We start from the raw sequence: 24019 nt of genomic DNA on the forward strand, positions 1-24019 counted from the left end.
TTCTGCAGGGGCGTGACTAAATTTGAATGCCGCTCTCTGATTGGCTACTTGACGAAAACACACAAAGCTAGTGCACCCGCAAAGGGGTTTCTTCATATTTATCGAAGTTAAATCGAAGTTTTTACCGAAGTTGGAGGATAATGTAGCCGTAGGCTGAATATAGTACAGCTTATTGTTATATTACAGGCGTCCACTTTTTTTTCTCCCCGTAAACGCACCCATGTTTTTAAACTCGTGAGACACTAAAGAAAAGAAGACAAGTCACCTTTGTTCGAGCTGGATCGCCTAACGTAAGTTTAGCAGCTAACAGGCTAACGGTGCTAGTCTTTGGCTGGATGTTGGTTCAGATGTGTGAATGAATTAACTGGTTATGAATAAAGCTAAAGAGACAGCCGTAAGATGAACTCATTTGGGACACCACAGCCCTGACAGTGGTGTCCATAATGCGAAGTAATTTCTTCACTTTAAAGTAGTTATCACTGGAGCTGATATTAAAATGCTATAGATGAATTGTCACCATCAGTGTAGTGTAGGGCATAGATTTACTGTTTGTTATATAGTATATAATTTGGTATAGGCTATAGTGTATTGCTAACAAGTGTTATACTTGTGCAGATGGTTTATATAGCATGATTATGACCACTTTTATCGTACATAATTCATTTCTTACCGTAGTTGCACTCATGTTAGTGTAGTAATGGTCATGAGAGCATGCACTCAAACGCACAGTCTTGTATACCTCTACATCTGATTGTATTGTTATTACTATACGGTGTATACAATATATACCCAGTTGCCAGCATATTAGGTGCACTTAACTGTAACAAGTGCAACCGGCTTTTTGTTTATTTAATCTATCCTTTAGGTAGGTGTAGCTGTGTGCATGTCATCAAGAGCATGGAATTCAATATTTAATGTAGTCTGTATTTAGCCATGTTTTAATATAAAAAAAATTGAATAGCCAGAATTGCAACACATGCTTATGAACTTTGAGGTTATTTATGGTTGTAAAATTGTTTCTTCCAGGCTTCCCAGATTTCCTGTTCCTGTGTGGAAGAATTACCGGTCAGTATCCCAGTACTTAACTTTTGTTTTGGTGTGGGGTTTTTTTGCTGCCTCATGGTGTGATGCCAAGTGGTGCTTCCATATTTAGGTTTTGTTGTCAGAGGCAGTAGTCATTTTAGAGCATCAAAACACAGAAAATAGCTCACATGTGTTGTGTGTTAAGGATGAAATCATGTTCTTGTTTGTGACTCAAAAAGGAGTCGGCGATTAGCTCCCGTGAAGCTGTCATTAAAAACGGCATCTTTATTTTTCTTTCTTTGGACCTTTATGCATCAGTAACTTTTCTCTGTTTCACTTTTGTTCATGCACACTGTAGTTTTATGAGCCAGACAGAGTTCTCAGAAACATACCCAGATGGCATACGGTGTTGGAAAAAGCTGCAAGGATGTTGGCACAAAACAGTCAATCATTATATTAATATGCAGGAACATGTACGGCAAAGCTCCCAAAGCTCTGGGCATTAGTCACAACCATTTACAGCATTTACAGAGCAGCAGGAATAACAGGATTGTCAAAAAGTTGACTCCACCAACTTTATATATTCATTATATATATAATATATATATATATGATATATATATATATATATATATATATATATATATATATACACATGCAAGTTACAGGGCAGAGTTTGAGAGAGATTTGCTGTTATTTAGCTGTCATTAAAAACTGCAAAATATTGAAATCTCTCAAAAACTTTTAAAACTAAATATTATAATGTTATTATGTTGTTATTTAGTAGACAAATAACAAACAAGATTAGAGTCGGTACACTGGACTTGTCTGAGAAGTCAGAAAGTAATCCAACGTAACATTCACCACAATAACTAATTTCCTATTCAGGATTTTAAGTAAATAACTGTAACCTGTCATCTTAATAAAGACTTATGTATAATTATTGTCCTTCACTATTTTATTCAGTTTTTTTGCAAAATGGTAAATTTGAATATTCTTGAATAATAACAGAAAAGCTAAAAAAAAAAAAAGGCTTTGCACATAGTAGTGGATTTAATATAACAGAAATATAAAAATGTTTTGGTAACTAACAATTTAATTAAGGGCAGTGTGGCATTAACCTTCCATTGGGTGGTGGTTGGATACGTTTGTTAAGCATTGTATGTGCAGCATAGATTTTTTTCAGTTTTACTGCATTGCGCCTTAGAGATTTTTGTCTTTAATCTCAATTGAAAATTGAATTCAAGTGATGGGAAATGTTTCTTGTTATCAAAGCACCTGTTTGCGCTGCTGTGGGTCTAATGATTAACTCTAATACTTAACAAGAGGAACAGTTTATTAATCAAAGTTCCTGATATTAGGTTTTTGTGAATATTGGCTTCCTTGTTATGTATGGATTTGTAAACTTAGTAAGCAATATTACCTAATATAATATAATGTTTCATTGACTGTAAAATAGCACTCATCAATCACGTAATCTAATTATAATCATGTTACTACCATCCTGATCACTTCTTCATTTTGGGGTTTTTAATTTGAGCCAGCTTATCTTTGATGTAGCTGAACAAATGCTCTGTTGGAAACAAATAATCACTCATTATGGCTTCAGCTGCCAATATAATAGAGATAGGCCACCTACTGCATGTCTGTCTTGTAATTTAGTTGCTATTTAACATAAAGATGTAACCCAGTTTGCAAATAACTGGCCTGCCCCATTTCCCATATTGTGTGTGTGTGTGTGTGTGTGCGTTCAGGGGCGGGGCTGACGGTTTAAACTTGGGGAGCTAATGGGTGTGGCAAGAATGACCTCATGCTGAAATTAGGTAATGGCTGGTTTAGATTTTTACTTGAAGCAGTCTCTACTTTCCATGTAGCACGCTTAATTGCTGTCCTTTCCTTTGGTGGAGGTAGCGTACATGCAGCAAGTCTCTCTGCTTTTTCCCAGATTTTCAGTTTACTTTGTTTTTTGGGGGAGGTTTTTTTTTGGTTGGTTTGTTTGTTTTTTAAACCAATCATGCAACAGGTTTCTGGTTGCTATTTCGTTCTTTTCAGCTACTTCCTAGGCCATGATTTCCATTCACACACACTGTAGATATTTTTTCCTCTTGCTTTGCTATACCTGTGGAACACACAACCTCTCCAAGCCTGGGTGAAGTCCCCGTCCATCCTAGAAGATTGACAGTTTGGCTGGCCCCGTGCATTCATTTCCGCCCCACTCTCCCGCTTCTTGCTTACCCCGCTTGTTCACGCTGCTGTTTGGTTGGTGTTGCCATGGCACCATGCAGCCAGAAAGAGGCTTCACATGCAGCATCTTGTGTTCTCTTCACAGAGGGCCGCTAACAAGCGATTGAGGGCCAGTGACGCAAAACACACATTACACGAAAGCAGCTGTGTGGACTGACGCTCAGGATTCTGCAGCTTTAACAGTCGTGGGTTTACCTTCCCCTGTCAACATTCAGCAGAGGGACTGCTGCAGACTCGAACAAATTGGGTGACCATTCGGTTCACCGAAGAGTTTTTTAGGTTTTTTTTTTCCTCTCAGAGTCTTGGTGCTAAACGCAACCATTTTTTCGGGAACGAAACTGGGATTTTCCCTCATATTATGCACTTCAATGGATACAGGTGGCTCAGTGGTTAGCACGCGTGCTGAGGAACAGTCCTTTCACGTTCGCTACAGGTAGGACTTTTGTCTTTTCACTAAAGTGTAGTTAGAGTGTAGAAAGTGTGATTGCTTTCCCAGTCTCTAGTTTCAGATGGAGTGTTGGTGAAGTGTTTTGTTGATGCCTAAGAGGAGCAATGCTATTTATAGTCATTGAAATATTTGTAATGTAAGATGTTTCACGTACCCAGTTGAAGAAGTGACGCTATGTTTAGTATTGAAGCTTAAGTTAAATGATAGACTGGAGGAATCATTTCACACTGTGGTCTGGGACTTTGTTGACTAAGGCAGGTAAGTTTTCTTTAAAAAAAAAAGGGGGGGAGCATCTTGCAGCTGTCCTTACATTGCCAGGTAAAGCACTCGGGCAGCAGATGTGACCTGCCAACCACATAAAGACCTGCGCCCGCCAGCTTCAATATTTAAACAAGCCCTGAAATATTCATCATTGCTCCCTGTGTTTATGTCCACATGCGTGTCCATTTTATTTAGATAGCTTAGGCGTGTGTTTGATAAGAGGGTGGATTATTTTTACAATACTGGCTAGATTGTTGACATCAGTAAATTTATTCCACCTAGAGGTGCACAAATATATATCGAACAAACAGCTTTGTTTGACTGCCATTGGCTAATCAGCAAATAAGACATTGTGCAGATACAGATTTTATTTGTCATAATGAATTATTTGTGTGCTTGGAACAAAAAGGGGAATAGATATCAAAAACAAAATAAACATTTTTACTTGGTAGTGGTGAAATAGTTATTTTAAACACTGGTATCAGCGCAGAATTTCACCCGTTCATCAGTGCATCCCTAATTCCATTACACGTCGCTACAGACTCTGTTTGTCTGACAGATCTAATCAATCTGTACAGCACTCACCGGCTTTGTAATCTCTCAGGTGCATACTCTACAGCCGTAATCTCAGGTGACCAGGTCACCAGGAGAGTGGGGCTTGGACGAAAGACAAGCAGATTAGCCGAGAAAACGCTGATAGAGCAGTTTCCTTGCTGGCAGGCATTGGAAGTTAATGCTGTGACAACATCACACGCGTCTCCTTGAAAGTTTTCCAGTGTGTGATGCTAAATTATCTCTGTGACGTCAGATGAATTATGGTTTTGATATTACCTAGGACGAATGCAGTTTAGTTTTTAGGGCATTTTTGTATTTGAAAGAGAAAAAAATCTTTTCAACTCGAAGTTGGTCTAAGGTAATCTCTCCATGCTTCGGAGAAAGAGAAGGAGCTGCAGCCTGGAGGTTTTTCCAGTGGATACCTCAGTAGATGCCTCTCAGATGTTCCATGTGCTGCTGCTGTTGTTGTAAGACACAAAAAGCCAGCAGGTAGGCTAGCATTTGCCTCAGCTAGAGTGTTAAATGATAGTGTTAACGTGGCAGTAAACACAAAGTAAGCTCTTTAATATAAGGCCTAAGGCCGCTGAGCTGAGCTCGATTGAACTTTATTGTTCTTACACCATGTTTGCCTTTGTTCTCAAATTATAGCCTAGCTGGATGGTGAGACAAGCTGTTTGGTGTTTTTGCGTCATTTCTGGGTCTGTTTTTGCGAGCTTTCAGATAACCATAGGGTGGTTACAGGAGGAAATCTTGTTATACAACCTGAATAGATTTTTTTGTTAAGCCATTATGTCACTAACAGTACAGTTTCCTGAAAAACAAAGTTGGTTTATCTGACAGTTTTTGCTAAGCACAAATATGCCACTAAATTTGCCTTCACAGCCACTGACTGACACTCTTTTCATCTGGCTTAAAACATTTAAACCCCATGAGTGTTTGTTACAGACATTCATGTATTTGCTGTACTTCAAAAACAAATTTATTGGGTGTTTTGATTTTATTTCTTTTGAAGAAGTATACAGATGTCCAGTGTTGTCCAGATGTTTTTTTTAATCTTTGCCAGCACAGATCTTTTACACGATCTGTTATAAGGTGTTTAAAGTTCTAAAGCAACAGCAGCAAACATTACAAATACTGAATATCAAAGGTTCAGTTTTGGTTCAGCTGATTGGAAAAGGAACCTGTTTTGCTTTCTGGGGTAGGTCAAAAGGATGTGAGATCTACTATAATAAACACGCTCTATTGTTTTCTGTAGATGGAAGGAAGTGGCTAAACATTCCTACTTGCTGAAAGCCTTTGCTTCGAAGGACGTTTTGTTTTTCAGTCGTGAACGGAGCCATTTGGCTGTCGATTAGAGGACGAGGAGATTTTAGAGTTTATGTTTTTGAAGAAGAGAAGTCCAGACTGTGCTCCTCTCTTCTTTAGGATGGAGGTGTCCTGCCTGGAGCTGGCGCTGGAGGGTGAGCGCCTCTGTAAGGTGGGTGACTACAAAGCAGGCGTCTCCTTTTTTGAAGCTGCCATCCAAGTGGGTACAGAGGACCTCCAGGTGCTCAGTGCCATCTACAGCCAGCTTGGAAATGCCTACTTCCACCTGCACGACTATGCCAAGGCCTTGGAGTTCCACCGGCACGATCTCACCTTGACGAGGTTGGACACATGAGAAACAGCTCTGTAAAAGGCCCTGCTGAGTGCAGCACAATGTTTATTTATTAACAGAGTGACGTGTCTTGTTCAGGACAATTGGCGACCTGGTCGGAGAGGCCAAAGCCAGCGGTAACCTCGGCAACACATTGAAGGTGCTGGGTCGGTTCGATGAGGCTGTGGTTTGCTGTCAGAGGCACTTGGACATAGCCAGAGACATGAATGACAAGGTGAGGCAACGTATTCGAGAAAATAAGCAATAAAGAATAAAAGTCAGATATTTGTATTCATGTATTTGAGAGTTTCAGAAGAAAGTGACCTTCACCACTCGTGTTTCCGGTTAGGTGGGGCAAGCGAGGGCACTCTATAATTTTGGAAATGTGTACCATGCCAAAGGCAAAAGTATCTGCTGGAGCGGAGCTGAGCCCGGAGATTTCCCAGAAGATGTCATGATGGCACTGAGGAAAGCAGCAGAGTACTATGAGTAAGAAGGAGAGCGTGTGATTTAATCAGAGTCATTTAACATTAGAAATAACAAGTTCTGTTACTTTGACTGTTGTGTCAAGTATCCAGTGTATTACAAAGCGAGCTGCTGGGTGACCGTTTGATTGCATATGCATTGTCAGGGCAAACTTGGCGATAGTGAAGGAGCTTGGAGATCGAGCTGCTCAGGGTCGAACTTATGGCAACCTTGGCAACACACACTACCTGCTGGGAAACTTTCGCAAAGCCGTAGCTTCTCATGAACAGGTGAGGGTGAACTCTGAAAAGTGTCTTTTGGTATCCACGATGATGTTTTCTTTTAGTAAGTTACTTATTACGCCTTTTTAAATACAATGTTGAAATTCAGTGTTTCTGTTTCAGCGTTTGCTCATTGCTAAGGAGTTTGGGGATCGATCAGCAGAGAGGCGAGCTTACTGCAACTTGGGGAATGCGTATATCTTTTTGGGGGAATTTGAAGTGGCAGCTGAACATTACAAGTAAGCCACACCTACATATGTGTATTAATGTTTGTTGTTGTTGGCCGCATTTGGTCTCTAGGCCTGTGTGACTGGATCCTTAATCACTTAATCCTACATTGTCACCATGATCGTCTCATGTCCCCCCAAAAAAAGAGGAAATTGAATTATCAAATAACTGTAACATTTTTAGACACTTTTCCTTACACAATAGTGGCAATATCTAAAATTCTATCATTGTATTTATGCATCATATTATGTTCCTATGAGCTCCTTCTGGGAAAGCAGGCCTGTATTGTATGAAGAAAACATAAAGCCAGTGTGCATTGTTTGAAGCATCTTGTCTGATTGCTTGTTAGGAAGACACTGCAGTTGGCGAGGCAGTTAAAGGACCGAGCCGTGGAAGCTCAGGCCTGCTACAGTCTCGGCAACACCTACACACTTCTGCAGGACTATGAGAGAGCCATAGACTATCACCTCAAACATCTCATCATAGCTCAAGACCTCAATGACAGGTACAGATGCAAACACAAGGTTTTATGATGCTTCTTTTGACGTAACTATGCCACAGTTAAATGGTATTTGCTTATGTATGGTTTCATTCTGTAGGATTGGTGAGGGCCGTGCGTGCTGGAGTCTTGGAAATGCCTACACTGCACTGGGAAACCATGACCAAGCCATGCACTTTGCTGAGAAACACCTGGAGATCTGCAGAGAGGTATGCACTGCTCATACTATCTTCACAGCAAAGCATTTCAGAAGTACTCAAAGCAAACTTATTAAGAACAGATACAGAAATCCTTCAGCAGTAAAATTAACAGTTGGTTTGTTCCTTCTGTTTTTTTGTTGTTGTTGTTGTTTTCAGACTGGAGACAGAAGCGGGGAGCTGACAGCTCGTATGAATGTATCTGATCTCCAGACACTTTTGGGTTTGAGCTACAGCACAAATACCTCCACTGTTTCCGAAAATAAGGATATCGACTACAGCCTGCACGGTAAAAACTGTGTGACCTTCCCTATGCCCCTTGCTATAATATTTCAGATGCTTTGAATGTGTAGATTACGTAACATTGTTATTGTTTTACAGGAGCCAGGCCCAGGATGAGCAAACGACATAGCATGGAGAACCTGGAGCTGGTGAAGCTCACTCCAGACAAAGTAAATGTAGGAACTGCTCCACTGTACTGCTCTGCTCACACCTCATCTACAAGAAGGGCTTCTTGTTACATCACCCTTTGCTATTGAACTTGTGATGATTGTGATCCATTTCTGTGCTGAAGGGTCAAAAGTGGAACAGCGACATCTTGACCAAACAGTCCAAACCCTCGCTGGCTAAGAGCTCCTCCAAGCTCTTCTTTGTTGGTCGTCTGCGAGGGAAGAAGTACAAGTCTGGCAGCTCCAGTAAGGTCCTCCAGGACACCAGCAATACCCTGGATACCAGTCAGCCACCTGCACAGGGACCACAAAAAGTACGCAGACCTGGGGAATTCATTTGAAGATCACTCAGAGAGAACTCATGTATTCAAGATCAAACAACTTTTGCTGTTTTATTTTTATTTTTATTTTTCAAGTTGTTTGTTTTTGTTTTCCAGCGACTCAGCCCCGACATGCTCGGAGACGACGGCTTCTTTGACCTGCTGAGCCGATTCCAGAGCAACCGCATGGATGACCAGCGATGTTCGATACAGGACCGAGGCAGCAGGTTATCGCTAAACAGCGGCCCAGAGTCGCCTCCCAGGACCATCAGGAAATGTAGGTCCATGCAATCCACCCACACAAAAAATATAACCACTGTTAAAATAATTTATAATTTGCGTACTTATTTATTTTCATTTGTAGCCATGTCAGAGTCTGCCAATGTGTCAGGCGCTCAGGGCAGGCGCTTAGAGGAGTCATCAGCAGCAGGGGGGAGCCTGCCAGGACTCAGGCTCAACCAAAACAGCAACCAGGCCGTGCTCAGCCACCTGATGGCCAACGCTGACAGCGCTGAGCCTGATGATGACTTCTTTGATATGCTTGTCAAGTGCCAGGTAACAGAAAGAGCATAGTTTACTGAATAGTTTGCTAATACACATTTATATAGTGCTGGGTGGGCACACTTGATATTCAAACACCGGTATAAACAGAAATATTTTAGCTCCTATTTAAAATAATTGTGTAGTTAAAGAGTCCCAGCAGTGGCATCCATCCTATACAAGAATGATGTTTTTGAAGTGGATGCTGAAGGTAACAGGAAGCCAGTGTAACATAAGTAGAAGAGTGATGTCTGTTTGTTGTAGCCAGAGGTCAGGAGGCAGGATTCTTATTACCTTGCAAGAGATCAGCTGCACAAAGGAGCAAAGTATATTACAAAGAAAAAAGTTAGAAACAAGATTATAAACATCCTGTTACTCAGACATCAAAGTCATACTCTTTGCTTTCACCGTATTCCTTCCAGGGCTCCCGTTTGGATGACCAGCGGTGTGCTCCTCCCCCTCCTCCAGTCCGAGGGCCCACCGTACCAGATGAGGACTTCTTCAGCCTCATCATGCGGTCGCAGGCCAAACGAATGGACGAACAACGCGTCACCCTGCCTTCTGCTGCAAACGCTGCATCTAGGCCAAGCTCCAACTAAACAAAGCACTAAAGGGACTGTGAGGTCTTTTGTTTAATGAAGGTGTGGACAGTATCGTGATGGACCAGTGATCACTTCCTTGTCCTTTAGGACAACACATAGCATTATCAGCACTGTATGCAGTTGACAGTATGGGGGGGGCGGGGGAACTCAGATTAACAAGGACTTTTCGCACAGCTTGTACAAAGATGAACTCAGAGTAGCATCAGGGACAAAAGTGTTTTTTTAATAATTGTTTTTAATAATTCTGTACTGCTGCATACTCTCACTTCACCCTGTGTATTTTTAAATACACCACTGCAGGTATGTTTGTATTTATTGTTCTTGTCCCATGAACTGCCGTCCCACTGCTATGAAGTAGTAGAGGTATACTCATAGTGGTGTTTTAAATCACTCTTTTCATGTATTACAGCCCTTTACAGATGTGGCATACATGGCAGTGTGCGTGTCTTGTGCGTGTCTGTTTGATGTGATTTCATGGAGTTTCTGAGTTGTGCCATGTTGAAAGTAAAATGTAAATGTTTGAAGGTGTGATCTGTTCTGATTTCTGTGGAAACTTTTCATGAAAAAGTGACCATGGTGCTTTATGAATCTCATTGAGAAGAGTGTGTCTGTTTGTATGAGGTTTTTGTTTGAGTTAAGTTCCTGAAGTCGCACAGGAGGCACTTACAAAAGCTACTATGAGCAAACTGATAAAGTATGGATTTAACCCATGTACAGTCCGTGTCTCTTACCCTTTTGTACTAAATATTATGAGTTCAGAGGAATAAAACATGTCTGTTCATGTAGCCATCGTGACTTATTTTAAAATGTTCAGCATCAAGTATTTAATCCAAAGAAGAAAAGCAAAACACAAAATGCAAAGTTTGTGTAAAAGACACTTTATTGAACGTACCAGCAGTCAGACTTCAGTTAGCTTGAACTCATCTGTCACTTTTAAAAACAAGGCTTAATACAAGAGCCACTAGCATTTCAAAAACAAACTAACTGTACATACATAAACACAACTGAAATAAATACATCTATGTACGTATTAGTTTGGCCTTCGTTGTTAAAATAATATATACTATACATTAACATATAAACTTAAATATGCATCTCTGCAAGTAAGTCAATATTAGAAGACGATGTTAAAAGGACAAAGTGCGCAGGTTAAAATAAAAAATAAAATAATATGCATATGCCCCAAACACTGGTTCTAAATAAATATCAAAACACCCGTGCGTCCATCCAGATTCCATTGTGCATACGGTCAGACCCTTTTTTGGGGAAAAGACTGCCATCTACTGATATTACACACACACAGCAGTAGACAAGCCAAAGCTTTTGAGCACAGCCAAATCCAAACTGTATGCAAGGGCGCCCAACCAATAATCACATGCTGTACTTCCCTTTGATACTAACATAGTAACGAGCAAGCCACTGCAAAGACACCGGAACAGCTTCAGTGCAAAAAAAAGAAAGAAAACAAAAAAACAAACACTGATTTTAAATTTAAACACACTAGCTCGTTTACACAGTTGGAGCTGCAGTAATACAGTGCATACAGTAATGTTAGACACCCCACGGGGAGGCACAAGATAGCCTGACTTCCATAGATTCGGCCTCCCGAGAGGAAAAGCTCACTACTGAAACACTGGAAAAACTACATTTTACATCAAATTTTTGTCTTTCTTAAACAATAGCAGCGTCTCACCAGCTGTAAAAATAATGATATGCAAAAAGAGGAATGTATGATTCTCAAAATGACTTAACAAAATTTGATCTTAAAAAAAGGACCATTTTTTGATTTTTTGTTTTTTGTTATGGAAACTGAGAACTCAAGGAAGGCACCATCATGAACAAAGCACTCCTGTCCTGTCTCTCCTACTCATCCCTTTAGGAAAAAGGACATGCAGCAACTGATTGGTGTGAGCAGAGAGCAAAAACGCAGGGCGAATTACAGGACGAAGAACGACGAAGAATCCTGCAGTTTTACTCCTCAGTGTGGTGATCAAGAAAGGAGAACATGCAACAAGTGTGCTTTTGATGTGTCCCAGGTGTGAGTCCCATTTGCTTTACTACAGACAGGAGGGAAAGGCTTGTTCACCAGTTTGTGTACCTATGAGTGTGTGTGTGTGTGTGTGTGTAAGGGTGGGTCAGTGTTTACAATGCAGAGGAGCAGTAATATTTTAGAGGAATGTGTCAGATAGAAACAACTGGCTCTGTGTGTATGTGTGTGTGTGTGTGCGCATACAAGTGTGTGTGTGTTATGGATTGTGTGTCCAAAGTGTGACAGTGCGATCAGCAGAGGATGAGAGGAAGGACAGGTCTTGTGTGTGCCATCGGCACTGGATCACTTTGTCACCGTGTTCTCCCACCACGGTCAGAGGCAGCTGTTTGGTCAGGTCACCTAGAGAGACGCAGGAGGAGGCAGAAAACCATCAGACACGCGCTAACATGTGGCCTCAAATATATACATACACTCTTAAATCTTTTGATATGTGGTGTTAAAGGATCTGCGACATCTTAACTAGCTGCCCACATGGACAAACCAAACTCTTTACTGACACACGAGACAAAGATTGTTATTTGGCCACAGTGACAAGAGGTGCAGTATATTTGGAGGCGTTCAACCCTAAGAACACTGTACCAGCTGTCAAACATGCTGGTGGTAGCATCCTGCTCTGGGTTGTTTAATGTTGGGACATTGCACAAAGTGAATGGAATAATGATAAAGGAGTATTACCTCCAAATTCTTCCAACTTCACCTCGAATCTACAGCTCAATGGTTAAAACTTGGACACGTCCAAATGTGATGCACCTATGATGTAACTCAGTCCCCTCTAGTGGCAGACCTGGAGCCAATCTCACAATCATCCTTTTAATTTATATTTTATTTAAAGGAGGTGGGGAAACCTTCTATAAAACAGGCATACTTATCATCATCATTATAATTATTATTATTACAATTACTTCTGATTATTAAGACTCAAAAGATTGTTTTTTTCCCCAGATATTAGTGATCAAACAAGAGTGGCTTTTTAATGAAACATTTTTAAACTTTGTTTGAAGTGATTCTATTGAATTAAGTGCTGTTACAGATGTTTTAACTATTGTAGCTATACCACATCATATCCAGATGCAACCACTGTATGCGCTCTGAAGGTAGACATACCTTGGAGGTTGGTGACCACAACCTTTGTGTCATAGGAACCAGTGAGCAGGTAGTGCGCTCCGGGGGAAAACCTAACGGATCGAACGTCACTGGTGTGCGGCCGGTACACCTGGACGATGCGTCCTCCTCTGATGTCATACAGCATGCATGCGCTATCTTCCTGTCCTGTTGCTAGGAGACGGCCACTAGGATCAACTGCGACTGAGGCAACTGGACTCCCTGTGTAGTAAAGAAGGGGTGTAGTTGTATGAACTGTCATTATTTTCAAATTGAGAACAACAGAACCAATGATAACATTTACTATTTCTGGTATCTTGGCTCACAATTCCCAAACACTTGCTATATTAAGAGGTGAAACACATGATGCGAGCCAAACCTGAGCCATGGAAAGCAGTTCCCACTACCCGCACACAGCTGGGCACTCTGAGGTCCCAGAAACGCACCGTCTTATCTTGAGAGCCGGAAGCGATCATCCAGCCTCCCCACGTGTACAGAGACAGGATGTGTCCTGAAGAGAGATTACACATTGTCCACTTTCAGCATCATCCTTACTCTCTCTGACTTCCACTTTGATTTGTGCTGGACAGATGGAGGGATGGAGCAGTTACCTGTATGTCCACTGAGGGCGTGCAGACCCTGTCCTCTCTGGCAGTCTGTGGTGTAGATGTTACAGTCTCCGGCCCCGGCACTGATCAAGATGGCTCCTCCACTTTCAGGCCCCTCCATGAAGGCCAGGTCTCTTATGGTACCGTCATGCATACTAAACTCCAGGTCTGGGCCTAGGATGCACAAAAATAAACAAAAATGAGAACACTGGCAATGCCACAAACGGGACGACCACCACACATTCACGCTGAGGACGCTTACCTGTGGCGTTGCACGTCTCTGCGCTGAAAGGCAGCACTTTGACATATTTGTCATTGGAGCCTGTAGCCAGCAGCTGCCCACAGTGGCTCCAGGCCACACAGTAGATGGACCCTTTGTGGTGTTTGTTCCTCTTAAAGCGAACCACCGGCTGCTTTGTTGGACTTGAACCACTGAGGAGAGGAAAAGGTGGTCAGCTACTGTATGCAGAGATGAAAATAAACAGTTACTGGTTTGAACTTTCCAACTATTTACACACTAACTTTAACTAATATGGAAGAGAGGTTTATAAGCTAACTGACAGATCAGTGACCACATGGCAACCACCAGTCGCTAGGGAAAAATGTGTATTGCACATCTAGTTGCTGGCTGTTATGTGGTCATTAAAAGGTACTAAAAAGTCTACTTTTCACTCATATTTTAAAGGATCAGAAACAAAAAGATGGATTTTAACAGAGATGTGATGGATCATACTAAACAAAAAAAATGGAAAAGAGAACATCTGTTAACATTTAACATTCACTTTTTTGATTTTTGTTACCTCGTGTCGAGCGTCTCTGGATAAGCGCACACGCGTAACGTTTTGGAGTTGGAGCCCACAGCGTACAGCGCTCCAGACGGGTGAAAGGCAACGGCTCGAATAGCCTGAGTGTCTTCCAAAGAATGCACCGGTACAAACAGGCTTTTTGGTTTGTCACCCTGAAAACACGCCATATATACGAAAAACACACATTAGCAATGAGATTACAGCCCCGTAATCTCACCTGATCTTCTCTACCCTATGACATGCATACTGCTGTGACATCACTGCCATTCAGATAAAACTGTTATAATCCGCTTAGCCAAATTAGCATTACACTGGATCATTTTAAAGTGCAATGTAAACAACAGAGAATGTGCTGAACTTTAAAATCACACCGCACAAGGTCAGAGCTAAACTAAGGGTAACACCTGAGTAACAACCTGAAACTGATTATTAACACCAGGTCTGTCATAACTGTTGTTTCTAGTGACGGCTGTCATTCTGCTGTCACCGTGTGTGTGTGTGTGTGTGTGTGTGTGTGTCCGTCCCTACCTCTTTAATTCGGGATAAAGAGCCTGGAGAGTCACCTTGTTGGCCTCCTTTTGGTTTTTGCCCACTGTAAAAAACAAACAAACAAAAAACAGGGGCCAGTAATTCAACAAGCAGGTTTAAAAAAGAAAAACAAACAAAAGCAAACTCACACAAACCTCATTGTGGCGACAGGGGACTCATTTGGAGGCGGCACAGGCCGACCCCCTACGGTGCGTTGCGGGGTGCTGCTGAGCACCCCTCCCCCTTGGGTCCGGCTCTGCTCGGGGGTTACAGACGGAGGGTTGTTATTGTCCTCGGAGGCGGGCGTGTTCCCGTTGCCATTACACTGCTGCGTCAGAGATTTTACCTCTTCTCCCAAATTCTCCATCCCCACGTTGAGCTCTTCCAGCTTCTGGATGGACCTGCAACAACCAAACACACGAGTTCTGTCTCCAAAGAGGCAACTTGTTTTCTTCTTTCTACTAAAGACTTGTACCTGCAGGCCGACAGCCTGGTTAGAACTACAAAGGAAAACTCAAATATTAATGTAATTATTCACAGCTAGCCTTGTGAATAATGTAGAGTGCTACGTAGACTGGGAGAGGGAGGATGGGGAGGATGTCTCTGAGGGCAAATCAAAGAGCTTTTGTCCCGCTAGAAGAAAAAAAACCCCAAAAAAACTATTTTGTCACCTCATTTTTAATCACTGAGCTGAAGCTAACTGAAGTGGTTTTGTGGTTAGAGGACATACAGTAAAAATATACATATAACATAATGCTACTGCAGTTTTGAGAGGAAACTGTGTCTAATATTGTGTACAACACAAACACACATGAGGTGGTGGTCCCATGTGTTATGTTGTAGCTGATTAGAGCAGATGGTGCAGTATAGACAGGAGGGGGTGTGCCATGCAAGCGAATCCACATGGGACTCGTCGTTTTTAAGAGCCTTAATATGTTAACCTTTTCTGACAGCTGCTCCTCTGCTGTTATACGACGGTCAATGTCATGCAGGCTTCACTTCAGCAAGCTGTCCCACAACTACCATGACAAGTGCGCCATACGACTGAACAGCTGTCTGTACCATATTTCCCCGAACTGTGAGATGAAGTCTCATTTTGGGGATCTGGTCCATTCTCCCCAGTTTAAGCTACTGCATTGCACTGTTGGTACAACCCAACCCTTCACGTGTTTACAGTGAAACATCTGCAGGGCTATATATATAGCTGCTGGATGAGATTAAATGAATAAATCAACTGCATATAACAAGAAATAACAAGAATTCAGTTTTTAAAATGCTTTGGTTATGCAGTCTACAGACAGATATCTGTATATGAATAAGAAGAATCTGCAAGCAAGCAAAATGTTTAGTATTGGAAGCTTTCTGGTTTCCATTTATCATCTGTTAGGCTCTAATGACCGATAACATTTGAAGGTTTTGGTCATGTGCAGGCATAAAGTCGAGCTAAAGGCAGACTGCATTTGCTCAAATTCAAACTTGACTAATGCTTAATGGAGAATCTGCTTTATTAACTTTTATCACTTTATCCACATTTGAAAACAATGGCCGGCAGACTAAACAGGAAGTCTTGGCCTGAATATCCAAAACCCAACAGGAAGCCCTGAAAATCAGGCCGTTACCTGCGGAGGCTGAGTCAGCAGTTTAGCTGACTCAGCTGACTTGATACAAAAAAGCAGGACGGGACTTTAGAATAAGAAAGTTTATGTGAATGAAAGGATGAGCTTCAACAAATAAAAGATCTTGTAAACAGCATGATTATAGTGCTGAAGTAGACGCCACCCGTCCATGTCTATGCGCCTGCTTTTGTTTCTTTGTGTGAACCACACCTCTGGCTGAATGTGCAAACAGAGAACGCACATTCCTCATCTTGCAAAGAGCATTTAAGTCATTTCGTTCGCTGCGTTCGTACCTGTTGAGGAACTTCTCTGTGAGGCTGTGCTGCATGTCGCTGGGCGGGGGTTCCTGCTGGACCCCTCCCTCCAGCAACATCTGCTGGTACATCTGCCTCTGCTGCTGCTTCTGCTCCAGGTGCTGCTGCACGCGGAGGCGCTGGCGATAAAACTCCTCATACTTCTCTGTTGAGTCACGAAGCTGGGAATGAAGCATAAATATTTAATATTAGAAGCACATTATTTATACCTTTCTTTTTATTGAGCTGCATCATGTTGCACACAATTGAAGGGATAACCTGTAAAACATGGTGTTGCAACTAACCATGAAATCAAAATGTGTTTCCACCAGACCTGACCCGGCCTGCCGTCGCAGAGGATCACCATAATGAAGTTTACAGGATGATGGTGGCTTTGATGAAGCTACTCATCAACCGTGACTTTCTTCTACTGCTTCATTCATTTTAAAGGTTCAGTTCAATGTGAAATCAGATTTCCATTCAGATTGTTTCACACTGAATTGCACAGTTTTGTAGATCAGCTGATGTCACAGATGTCTGCCTTCTCAAGTACACTGAATTTGTGAAGACTATGCAGCGATGCGCTCCAGAAATCATGACCTCTGACTGAAAACGTCACTGAGATTCTAGGGTATGAATCTGAAGATCCTACGTCGCCTCATCCTTGAGTTACCGTATTCACAAACTTGGGTGATTACGCCCCCCCGCCCCGTAAGGTGACAATAATACACCAGCAGCCTTTAACAGCTGAGGAGTAAAAGAAAAAAAAACTTTAAAGAAAAAAATGAAATCACAAAACTTGTTGAGAGCAGTTTGATCTAAAAACTAGTAACCGGGTCGAAATATCAGCCAAAAACAAATTACTTTTTTTGACATGTGCTCTCCATTATATTCAACATAATGCATCTCTACAGTGGACATCCAAACTCACGCAGAAACAATGCAAACTGTTCTAATGTAACGCTTTAAAAGAAAAAGCTGCACAAACCAAGCCACACCAGGCAGCTTCAACACTGCTCAAAGGCAGAAGTGCGATCATGTGACCCCTGCTCCGCGCCAGTTCAGGTATCGGCGGAGGAAGGAGGGGTCAGACAGGGAGCTGAGGACAGATCATTTCCCCCCTCTGTCCTCTGCTTCCTGTCCTCGCAATCTGATGGGAACAGACCTACCGGGTGTTGGGGGGGGAGGACAGAGACGCTGGCATCGCGCCAGCTTGAAAAAGGGACAGAGAACAGAGAGGAAGAGAGGGCAGGGACGTGACTGTGAGATCACAGAGGTCCCAAAGTCTGCTTCTGTTTCTGGCCTCTTTGTGTGTCTCCAAGGTGACGGGGAAGGCAGAGGAAAGCACCAGCTTCACACTGAGCTGCACAAGAGGCCCCAGAATAGAAACCATGTGACAGACAGACACAGATACTGTGTTCACGATGTGTTTACGGGCAACACGAGGGCACTGATGAATCATTTTTGTGGCTGTGCTCCTAGGCTCTCGAGCCACATGTCCCCACTGACCCCGGATCATGACCTGGATCCACCAGCCTCATTGGTTACACAAAGCAATCGTTACAGAGCATATTATTAATGTTTAAATAGCTAGTGATGACTTTAGAAAGCATAATACAAATGTGTATGTACGATTTCCTTAATGCACTCTCATCCACACTAGATAACAAAGCCTGGGCTGCCAATCAGAAGTGAAGAAAGACTAAAATACCAAATACAGACTAATCGGAACTGGTACTGTAGGCAACACCCATTAACGAAAGAAAACAATTAGGGAAGCTTAATAAAACACAGCACTTGTTTGGAAATGTGTTCGCATGCAACAGGCCTAACCAGTTCAAAAAGCAAAAGTCGCTGATGTTTACCTCATTCCTGTCAGCGGAACCAGCTGACGGAGCGTCTTCGCCCGGAGCTGAGGCAGGACGCGTGCTCTGGGCTCCAGCTGAGCCCATCATCTTATCCACAGGTGTGTCTGTCCTCGACCTTCACCGAGAAAACACAAACCCCAGAAAATCAATCAAATAAATCAACATCAATAATGGATCTTGCTCCCTTTTTGTATCTCTAGGAAAAGATTTAGAGACAGGAAATCTGTTTAAGCTCCAAATCTAAGCTCTTACGTTTCAGGGGATTCCTCAAAGATGCTGTGGCAGTCAGAGCTCTCCATCATGAGACTCCTGCTCAAGCTCTGCCCTCCTGCTCCCGGGTAGTGAAAGTTGGCAAACGAGTGGGACATCGGAGAGACCCCTTTACCCGGCGCTATTTCCCCGGCGCTCGCTCGCTTATCCTGGCCGGAGAGCCCGTAGGACAGCCCGTCCAGCGCTGGGTTCAAGGAGCGCGACATGTAGGTGTCAGCGGACTGCGGGCGGCGAAGGGGGGAGGAGGGGTATGGCGACAGTTTGCTGATGAGCGGGGTGAGGAGATCAGAGTAGCCGGTCTTAGCAGGCTTGACCAAGCGGTCTATGTGGATGTTGAGCTGCTTCTGTTCGAAGGCGCAGGAGAAGACGGTCTGGGCGAGGTTCTGCATCCAGGAGAGCAGCGACAGGTCCAGGTCGTCGCAGCCGTTTCCGCACAGCATGTCGACGCCCAGGAGGACCTCGCTCTCTGTGATCTCCTCGCCCGTCGCTTTGCTCTGCACATAAGCGTCCGAGAAAGACCGGTTAGAGGCACAAACTCACTCAGGCCGCAGTCTTTACGTTAAATTTTAGCGTTTCACACCTGGCAGAACTCGACACAGCACTCATAGAGGACTCCCTTGAGAAGCAGCTGAAATAGTCGATCCCTGCTGGCCTTGAATCCAGCCTCACTCAGCTTCCTGTCTGCGGGGATGAACTCGGCCACCATGGTGCAGGCCTCCTCGAAACACTGAACTCTGGCCGTGCTCGGGTTCCAGTCCTGAGGGGACGCCAACAGAGAAATGAGACACAAAAGAAAACGCATACACAGTTTCCTCCTGCTGCTTCGATATTATGCAAGTCTTATTCTGTAACAGCAGACTGCGTGCCTTGAACTCAGCATGATTTGTGAGGCGAGGGAGTGTGAGGAGCAGACACAGCTTGCTGTAGTCGTCTTTAGACGGACAGAACTCCTCCAGGGCGTGGAGGCATTTGACAGCTTCCTGCATGGTGAACTCCAGCTGAAAACACATGAAATATATATTTTTATGTAACAGCTGATCAAGGAGACGATTCCTCTAAAAAACAGAATCAAGCTTCTCTCAAAGAGCACACTATTGTTTTGGTTTTTGCCCTGTCATACTGCCACGCGCTGAAAAATCACCACCAGCACACAATCAGGCCCGTTACACAAGTAATACACACCCCCAGCTACAATATTAACTGTGAGCATGCTCACTAGTACACGATATGCACAGATGTCCAAAGAAGTGTGAGCTAATCCAGTTTAACAGGACACGATGGCTCCGACAAAGCATCACCGGCAGCATCCACAACTACATCATGTTACAGCAGACTCACAGCTAGTCTAATTTGAGAGGATAGATGGAGTTTTCACGCAAGTCTGGTTGTCTGATTATACAAAATAGTGTGTGTCTGACTTCAAATTATTAGCAATTAGGACTAACAGAGAAATTAGAATCATCTCTCATATGAATCTTTTATAGCCTCAGCAGGGGAGTTTATGACAATGTGAATATTTTATTATGTACCTATTATTTCTGCAAAACATTTAAAAAGGCTCTGAAAGTTAAATATGTCTGGACTCTTTTGGTCTGGTACATGTAATAATCCATCTATTACCAAGAAATCCAGCCATCTATTTTCCTTTGACCCAATCCAGCTGTCACTGGGCAAAACGTGGGGTACTCACTGGACAGGCTGCCAGTCCATCGCAGGGTTAACACATCGAGACAGACCACCATTCATGCTCTCATTTGTAACTACGACCTATTAACCAAACATGATGTCGGAGGAAGCCGAGGTACCCACACAACCACAGGGAGAACATGCAAACGCCACATAGAAAGCCCCCGGCCGGCGAAGTCAAACCCCGAACATTCTTGCTGGGGGGCAACAGTGCTAACCACTTTACCACTGTAGCATTAGCCTATAAAGTATGTGTTCCTGATCCTTGTTCCTAACGCTGTCCTACTGGTGTACGCGATCCAGAACAAGGAGGGAGAAAACAGTCATAATCAGCTGTCACAGGTGGACAGATGATCTTTGTTAAGTGTTTTATCCACAACAGCAAACAACTTCATCAAAGGAGCAAATAAAGAGCTTAATCCAGATAATCTCTGACCGCAGTGTGGCCATCAGTCACTCCTTAAATGTCAGTGCTGCCACCATTAAACACAGACCCACACACATAACCCACCCACTTATAAGCAGAGAGCTTTTAAGCAGACTTCCACGGTTTCCTTTTCAAACAATACACATTACAAACAGTTTTTACCTGTTTTTATCTTGACAGTGGCCCACCTTGTTCACAGCCTAACAACACGTGACTGTTATAAAGGTTGGAAATTCAGGTTTTGTTTGGGAGGTTTTGATGACAGTCTTTAGTTTTCTGACTTACGTGCTGTGGCTCGTCTTCTGCAGACATGGCGTTATTCACACACAGAGCCTCCAGAAACTTCTGCTTGAGGATGATGTAACGAAACCTGGTGGCAAAATTCAATCCTTTTACTATTTTTACATACACTTAGGAAAACATTACATCGCCTGTTTGTTTTAGTTATCAGCGACAAAGTGTCAAATAGGTAAAATGAACTGAATATGTGAAAAGCTGCAACAAAAAGAATAGGAAGCCTCACCTTTTTCTGTCAAACTTGTCCATGCACTCCAGAGGCTGAATGAACTGCAGGACCTCATCCCACTGCCCGTCGAGGACCAGTTGCCTGAAACAAAATATTTATGTGACCTATGAATGAGAAGACTCACAGTAACATAAGGGTTTTTTGAATATCTTGTGTTTACTACAACAAAATGACAGCGTATAACAGAAACTTGACACTATTTGGTGAACCACTAAAATGTATTTTAATACTCAGATTCAGCAGACTGGCTTACTTCCAAAGCAGCACTCAAACATCCAGTGTGGAGGTGCAGTGTTACACTATCCTCACCATAGAAGATGCTATCAGAAACACTAAACTTACTGGACTGACTGGAACAGTTTCCCGTTGCTCCTACTTCACAGTAATTCTTACACACCTGTATCTAGTCTGTACAGAGTGACCACTGAGTTCACTTACCTGAGGAAGAGCATGTCGTCTGAGTAGAGCCCGTTGATGACGCCGCTCTCTTTCTCCAGAGCGAGCATGCTGATGTGCAGCTTCCTGGAGTTGAGAAAGTCCAGGATCACCTTGATGATCTCCACTTCCTTCACATTTATGGTTTCCTCTGCTGTCATTGTGACGACGGGCTGCCAGTTACAGGATGAAAAAAAGCAAAACGCAAATGATTAAAAAATGTTGGGAGTGAAAACCATGGACAAAGTTAGAGGCAAGGCTGAGATGGTTTGGACATATGCAGAGGAGGGATCGTGGCTATATCGGACAAAGGAGGAAAACTACAGGATGTAGTGTAGCCATGGATATAGTAACTGAGGACATGCAGAGTAGGCGTGATAGAGGAGGATGGTGGCGACAGGATGAGATGGAGGAAGAGGAGCTGCTAAAGGGAGCAGGCAAAAGAAGAAGATTCATTCTCTTTGAAAAGAACAAATCTCACTGCTTTGGATATTATATTAACTGGATTCTGGGTAACACTGTCCACCTCCTGAGGATAAAATAGTAGGATTAGTTTTAATGCACCGCCAGGCACTGTGACTTCAGGATGAAACACGAAACAAATTTAGGGCCTTTTTTTTAGCAGGCAAAACAAATGCAGAAGCTTGTAAAAAGTAGATTTTAAGACTGAGATTACAGGTTTGCATTAAGTCTTCCAAAAAAAAACAAAAAAAAAAACAGAGGTCATTGTGTGCCAGTCTGTGTAAATGTGTTAAACACGCTAAAACATACAAGCCAGGCAAAACAGAGGTTTGAAGTCAAAACATTAAGGTGCCGCCTCAGAGGTTGTGTTTACACTGGAGAAAACAGCACGTTATATGACTGTCGTGATACTATGTAGCCTCTGGTGTACTGATGGCTGTCTGTCGTCGAGATCGGAGAGATTTCATTTATAAAACTCCAGATAATCACAGCCAGGCACACAAACACACGCACGCACTGCAGTACCGCTAAGCTAGCCTGAGAGATGGCTAGCTAATAACACTGGCACTAAGCCACAAGTCAAACAGCATAAGAAGCTTAGGCTACTTGTTAGCTTTATATAGGTCCTGGATCCAGCCTCCGGATTATGGCAAAACCATCAAACAGCTAGTTAGTGACAGAGCTCATACAAAGCTGACTAATTTCACTGGCTGACTAGCTACAGCCAGGCCGAGGGGAGAGAGGCATCATCCGCTAGTTAGCTGGGCGGGCGGGGTGCTCACTGACAGCGTCCCCACCGACCACAGTAACCCTCCGCCGTGCTGCCATTACCCTCACCTGTTTCTGAACATACAGGGGATGAAAACGCTGGCCCTCAACGCCGCTCCGTGCTGCCCACAGCCGCTGTCACGACGGTACCGGTGCGGTATTGTCAGCGCCGTTTGTTTCGGTGTCTGTCGGTCCCTCCCTCCTCCTCCTGGTCTCTGATGGTGTCCCCTCCTTGCTGGATGTTTCTCTGCGGTCTGTTTGCTGCCCAGCCTGCCTGCCTGTCTGCTGCCTGCAGGGGCAACGCCTCCACCCACCCAGCAAACAGCCAAACTTCACACAATCAGCAGCATTAAACAGTGTATTATAGAGATAATGGCATTTTGTGAAGGGAAGGTGTGCATACAGTGAGGCTTTTTTATTGTTGCCTTCTTGAACGTAAAGACACATATTTAAAGGGAAAAGAATAAATAAACCATGTGTGACCCCTTAAGTATACGGGACGTATCTATCTATAAACAAAAGATAATAATTGAAAAAAAGAAATCAATCTATTCATTAAACTAATTACTTCAGTTAAGGCGGAAATTAACAGCATCTGCATTAAGATGATGTGTTTGAGGTCCTCTGGTGGTCTGTTTGTGCAACATGCATGACATGCAGTGCTTAAGGTTGAGATGGCTTTCAAGATCAAGACAAGCTTTATTATCCCCGAGGGGGACATTTGATTTGTAGTCAGCAGCATAAATAACACACATAAAGCATAAAGCCAAAAAACCACAAATCACATAATTAAAAAACGTAATAGTCGTAGGAACAAATGAGAATTT

The 24019-nt window shown here is 43.0% G+C and overlaps 2 protein-coding genes across 6 annotated transcripts; one reads left to right on the forward strand and one right to left on the reverse strand.

Moving 5' to 3' along the window:
• The first annotated feature begins 39 nt into the window (after nt 1-39).
• gpsm2 (G protein signaling modulator 2) lies at nt 40-10533 on the forward strand. 5 transcript variants are annotated; one of them, XM_042220037.1, is made up of 17 exons: nt 55-290; nt 1027-1065; nt 2778-2846; nt 3353-3700; nt 5957-6178; nt 6267-6402; nt 6517-6656; nt 6799-6922; nt 7037-7152; nt 7491-7646; nt 7741-7849; nt 7997-8126; nt 8219-8295; nt 8412-8600; nt 8724-8883; nt 8971-9161; nt 9569-10533. In XM_042220037.1, the coding sequence occupies exons 4-17, from the start codon at nt 3636-3638 to the stop codon at nt 9743-9745; spliced, it is 1992 nt and encodes a 663-aa protein (XP_042075971.1). In that variant the 5' UTR covers nt 55-290; nt 1027-1065; nt 2778-2846; nt 3353-3635; the 3' UTR covers nt 9746-10533. The 5 variants fall into 5 exon arrangements, with proteins under 5 accessions (XP_005920521.1, XP_005920522.1, XP_005920523.1 ...); XM_005920459.2 differs by lacking the exon at nt 2778-2846 and having other exon boundaries at nt 40-290; XM_005920460.2 differs by lacking the exon at nt 2778-2846 and having other exon boundaries at nt 40-290; nt 8219-8289.
• An 81-nt stretch (nt 10534-10614) lies between these two features.
• wdr47a (WD repeat domain 47a) lies at nt 10615-23520 on the reverse strand. The gene is made up of 17 exons (XM_005920462.3): nt 23262-23520; nt 21966-22135; nt 21525-21608; nt 21287-21371; nt 19755-19886; nt 19469-19645; nt 18871-19382; nt 18616-18733; nt 16751-16932; nt 14997-15242; nt 14842-14905; nt 14308-14465; nt 13770-13939; nt 13511-13681; nt 13279-13410; nt 12903-13121; nt 10615-12137 (listed from the first exon to the last, which is right to left on the reverse strand). The coding sequence occupies exons 2-17, from the start codon at nt 22121-22123 to the stop codon at nt 11995-11997; spliced, it is 2751 nt and encodes a 916-aa protein (XP_005920524.1). The 5' UTR covers nt 22124-22135; nt 23262-23520; the 3' UTR covers nt 10615-11994.
• Between the last annotated feature and the right edge of the window lie 499 nt (nt 23521-24019).

Source organism: Haplochromis burtoni, unplaced genomic scaffold, assembly GCF_018398535.1.
Source record: "Haplochromis burtoni strain Fernald_Lab_line unplaced genomic scaffold, NCSU_Asbu1 Contig_41, whole genome shotgun sequence".
NCBI lineage: Eukaryota > Metazoa > Chordata > Actinopteri > Cichliformes > Cichlidae > Haplochromis > Haplochromis burtoni.

What these genes read in the sequence shown, in the direction of transcription:
- gpsm2 (XM_005920459.2), top strand. Translation starts at nt 3,636, where the DNA reads ATGGATACAGGTGGCTCAGTGGTTAGCACGCGTGCTGAGGAACAGTCC. An exon ending in CACGATCTCACCTTGACGAG is followed by an intron (nt 6,179 to 6,266) that starts GTTGGACACATG and finishes TGTCTTGTTCAG; the next exon opens with GACAATTGGCGACCTGGTCG. An exon ending in ATATGCTTGTCAAGTGCCAG is followed by an intron (nt 9,162 to 9,568) that starts GTAACAGAAAGA and finishes TATTCCTTCCAG; the next exon opens with GGCTCCCGTTTGGATGACCA.
- wdr47a (XM_005920462.3), bottom strand. Translation starts at nt 22,123, where the DNA reads ATGACAGCAGAGGAAACCATAAATGTGAAGGAAGTGGAGATCATCAAG. An exon ending in CTTTATCCCGAATTAAAGAG is followed by an intron (nt 14,466 to 14,841) that starts GTAGGGACGGAC and finishes GCGTGTTTTCAG; the next exon opens with GGTGACAAACCAAAAAGCCT. An exon ending in AACTGCTTTCCATGGCTCAG is followed by an intron (nt 13,122 to 13,278) that starts GTTTGGCTCGCA and finishes TTTACTACACAG; the next exon opens with GGAGTCCAGTTGCCTCAGTC.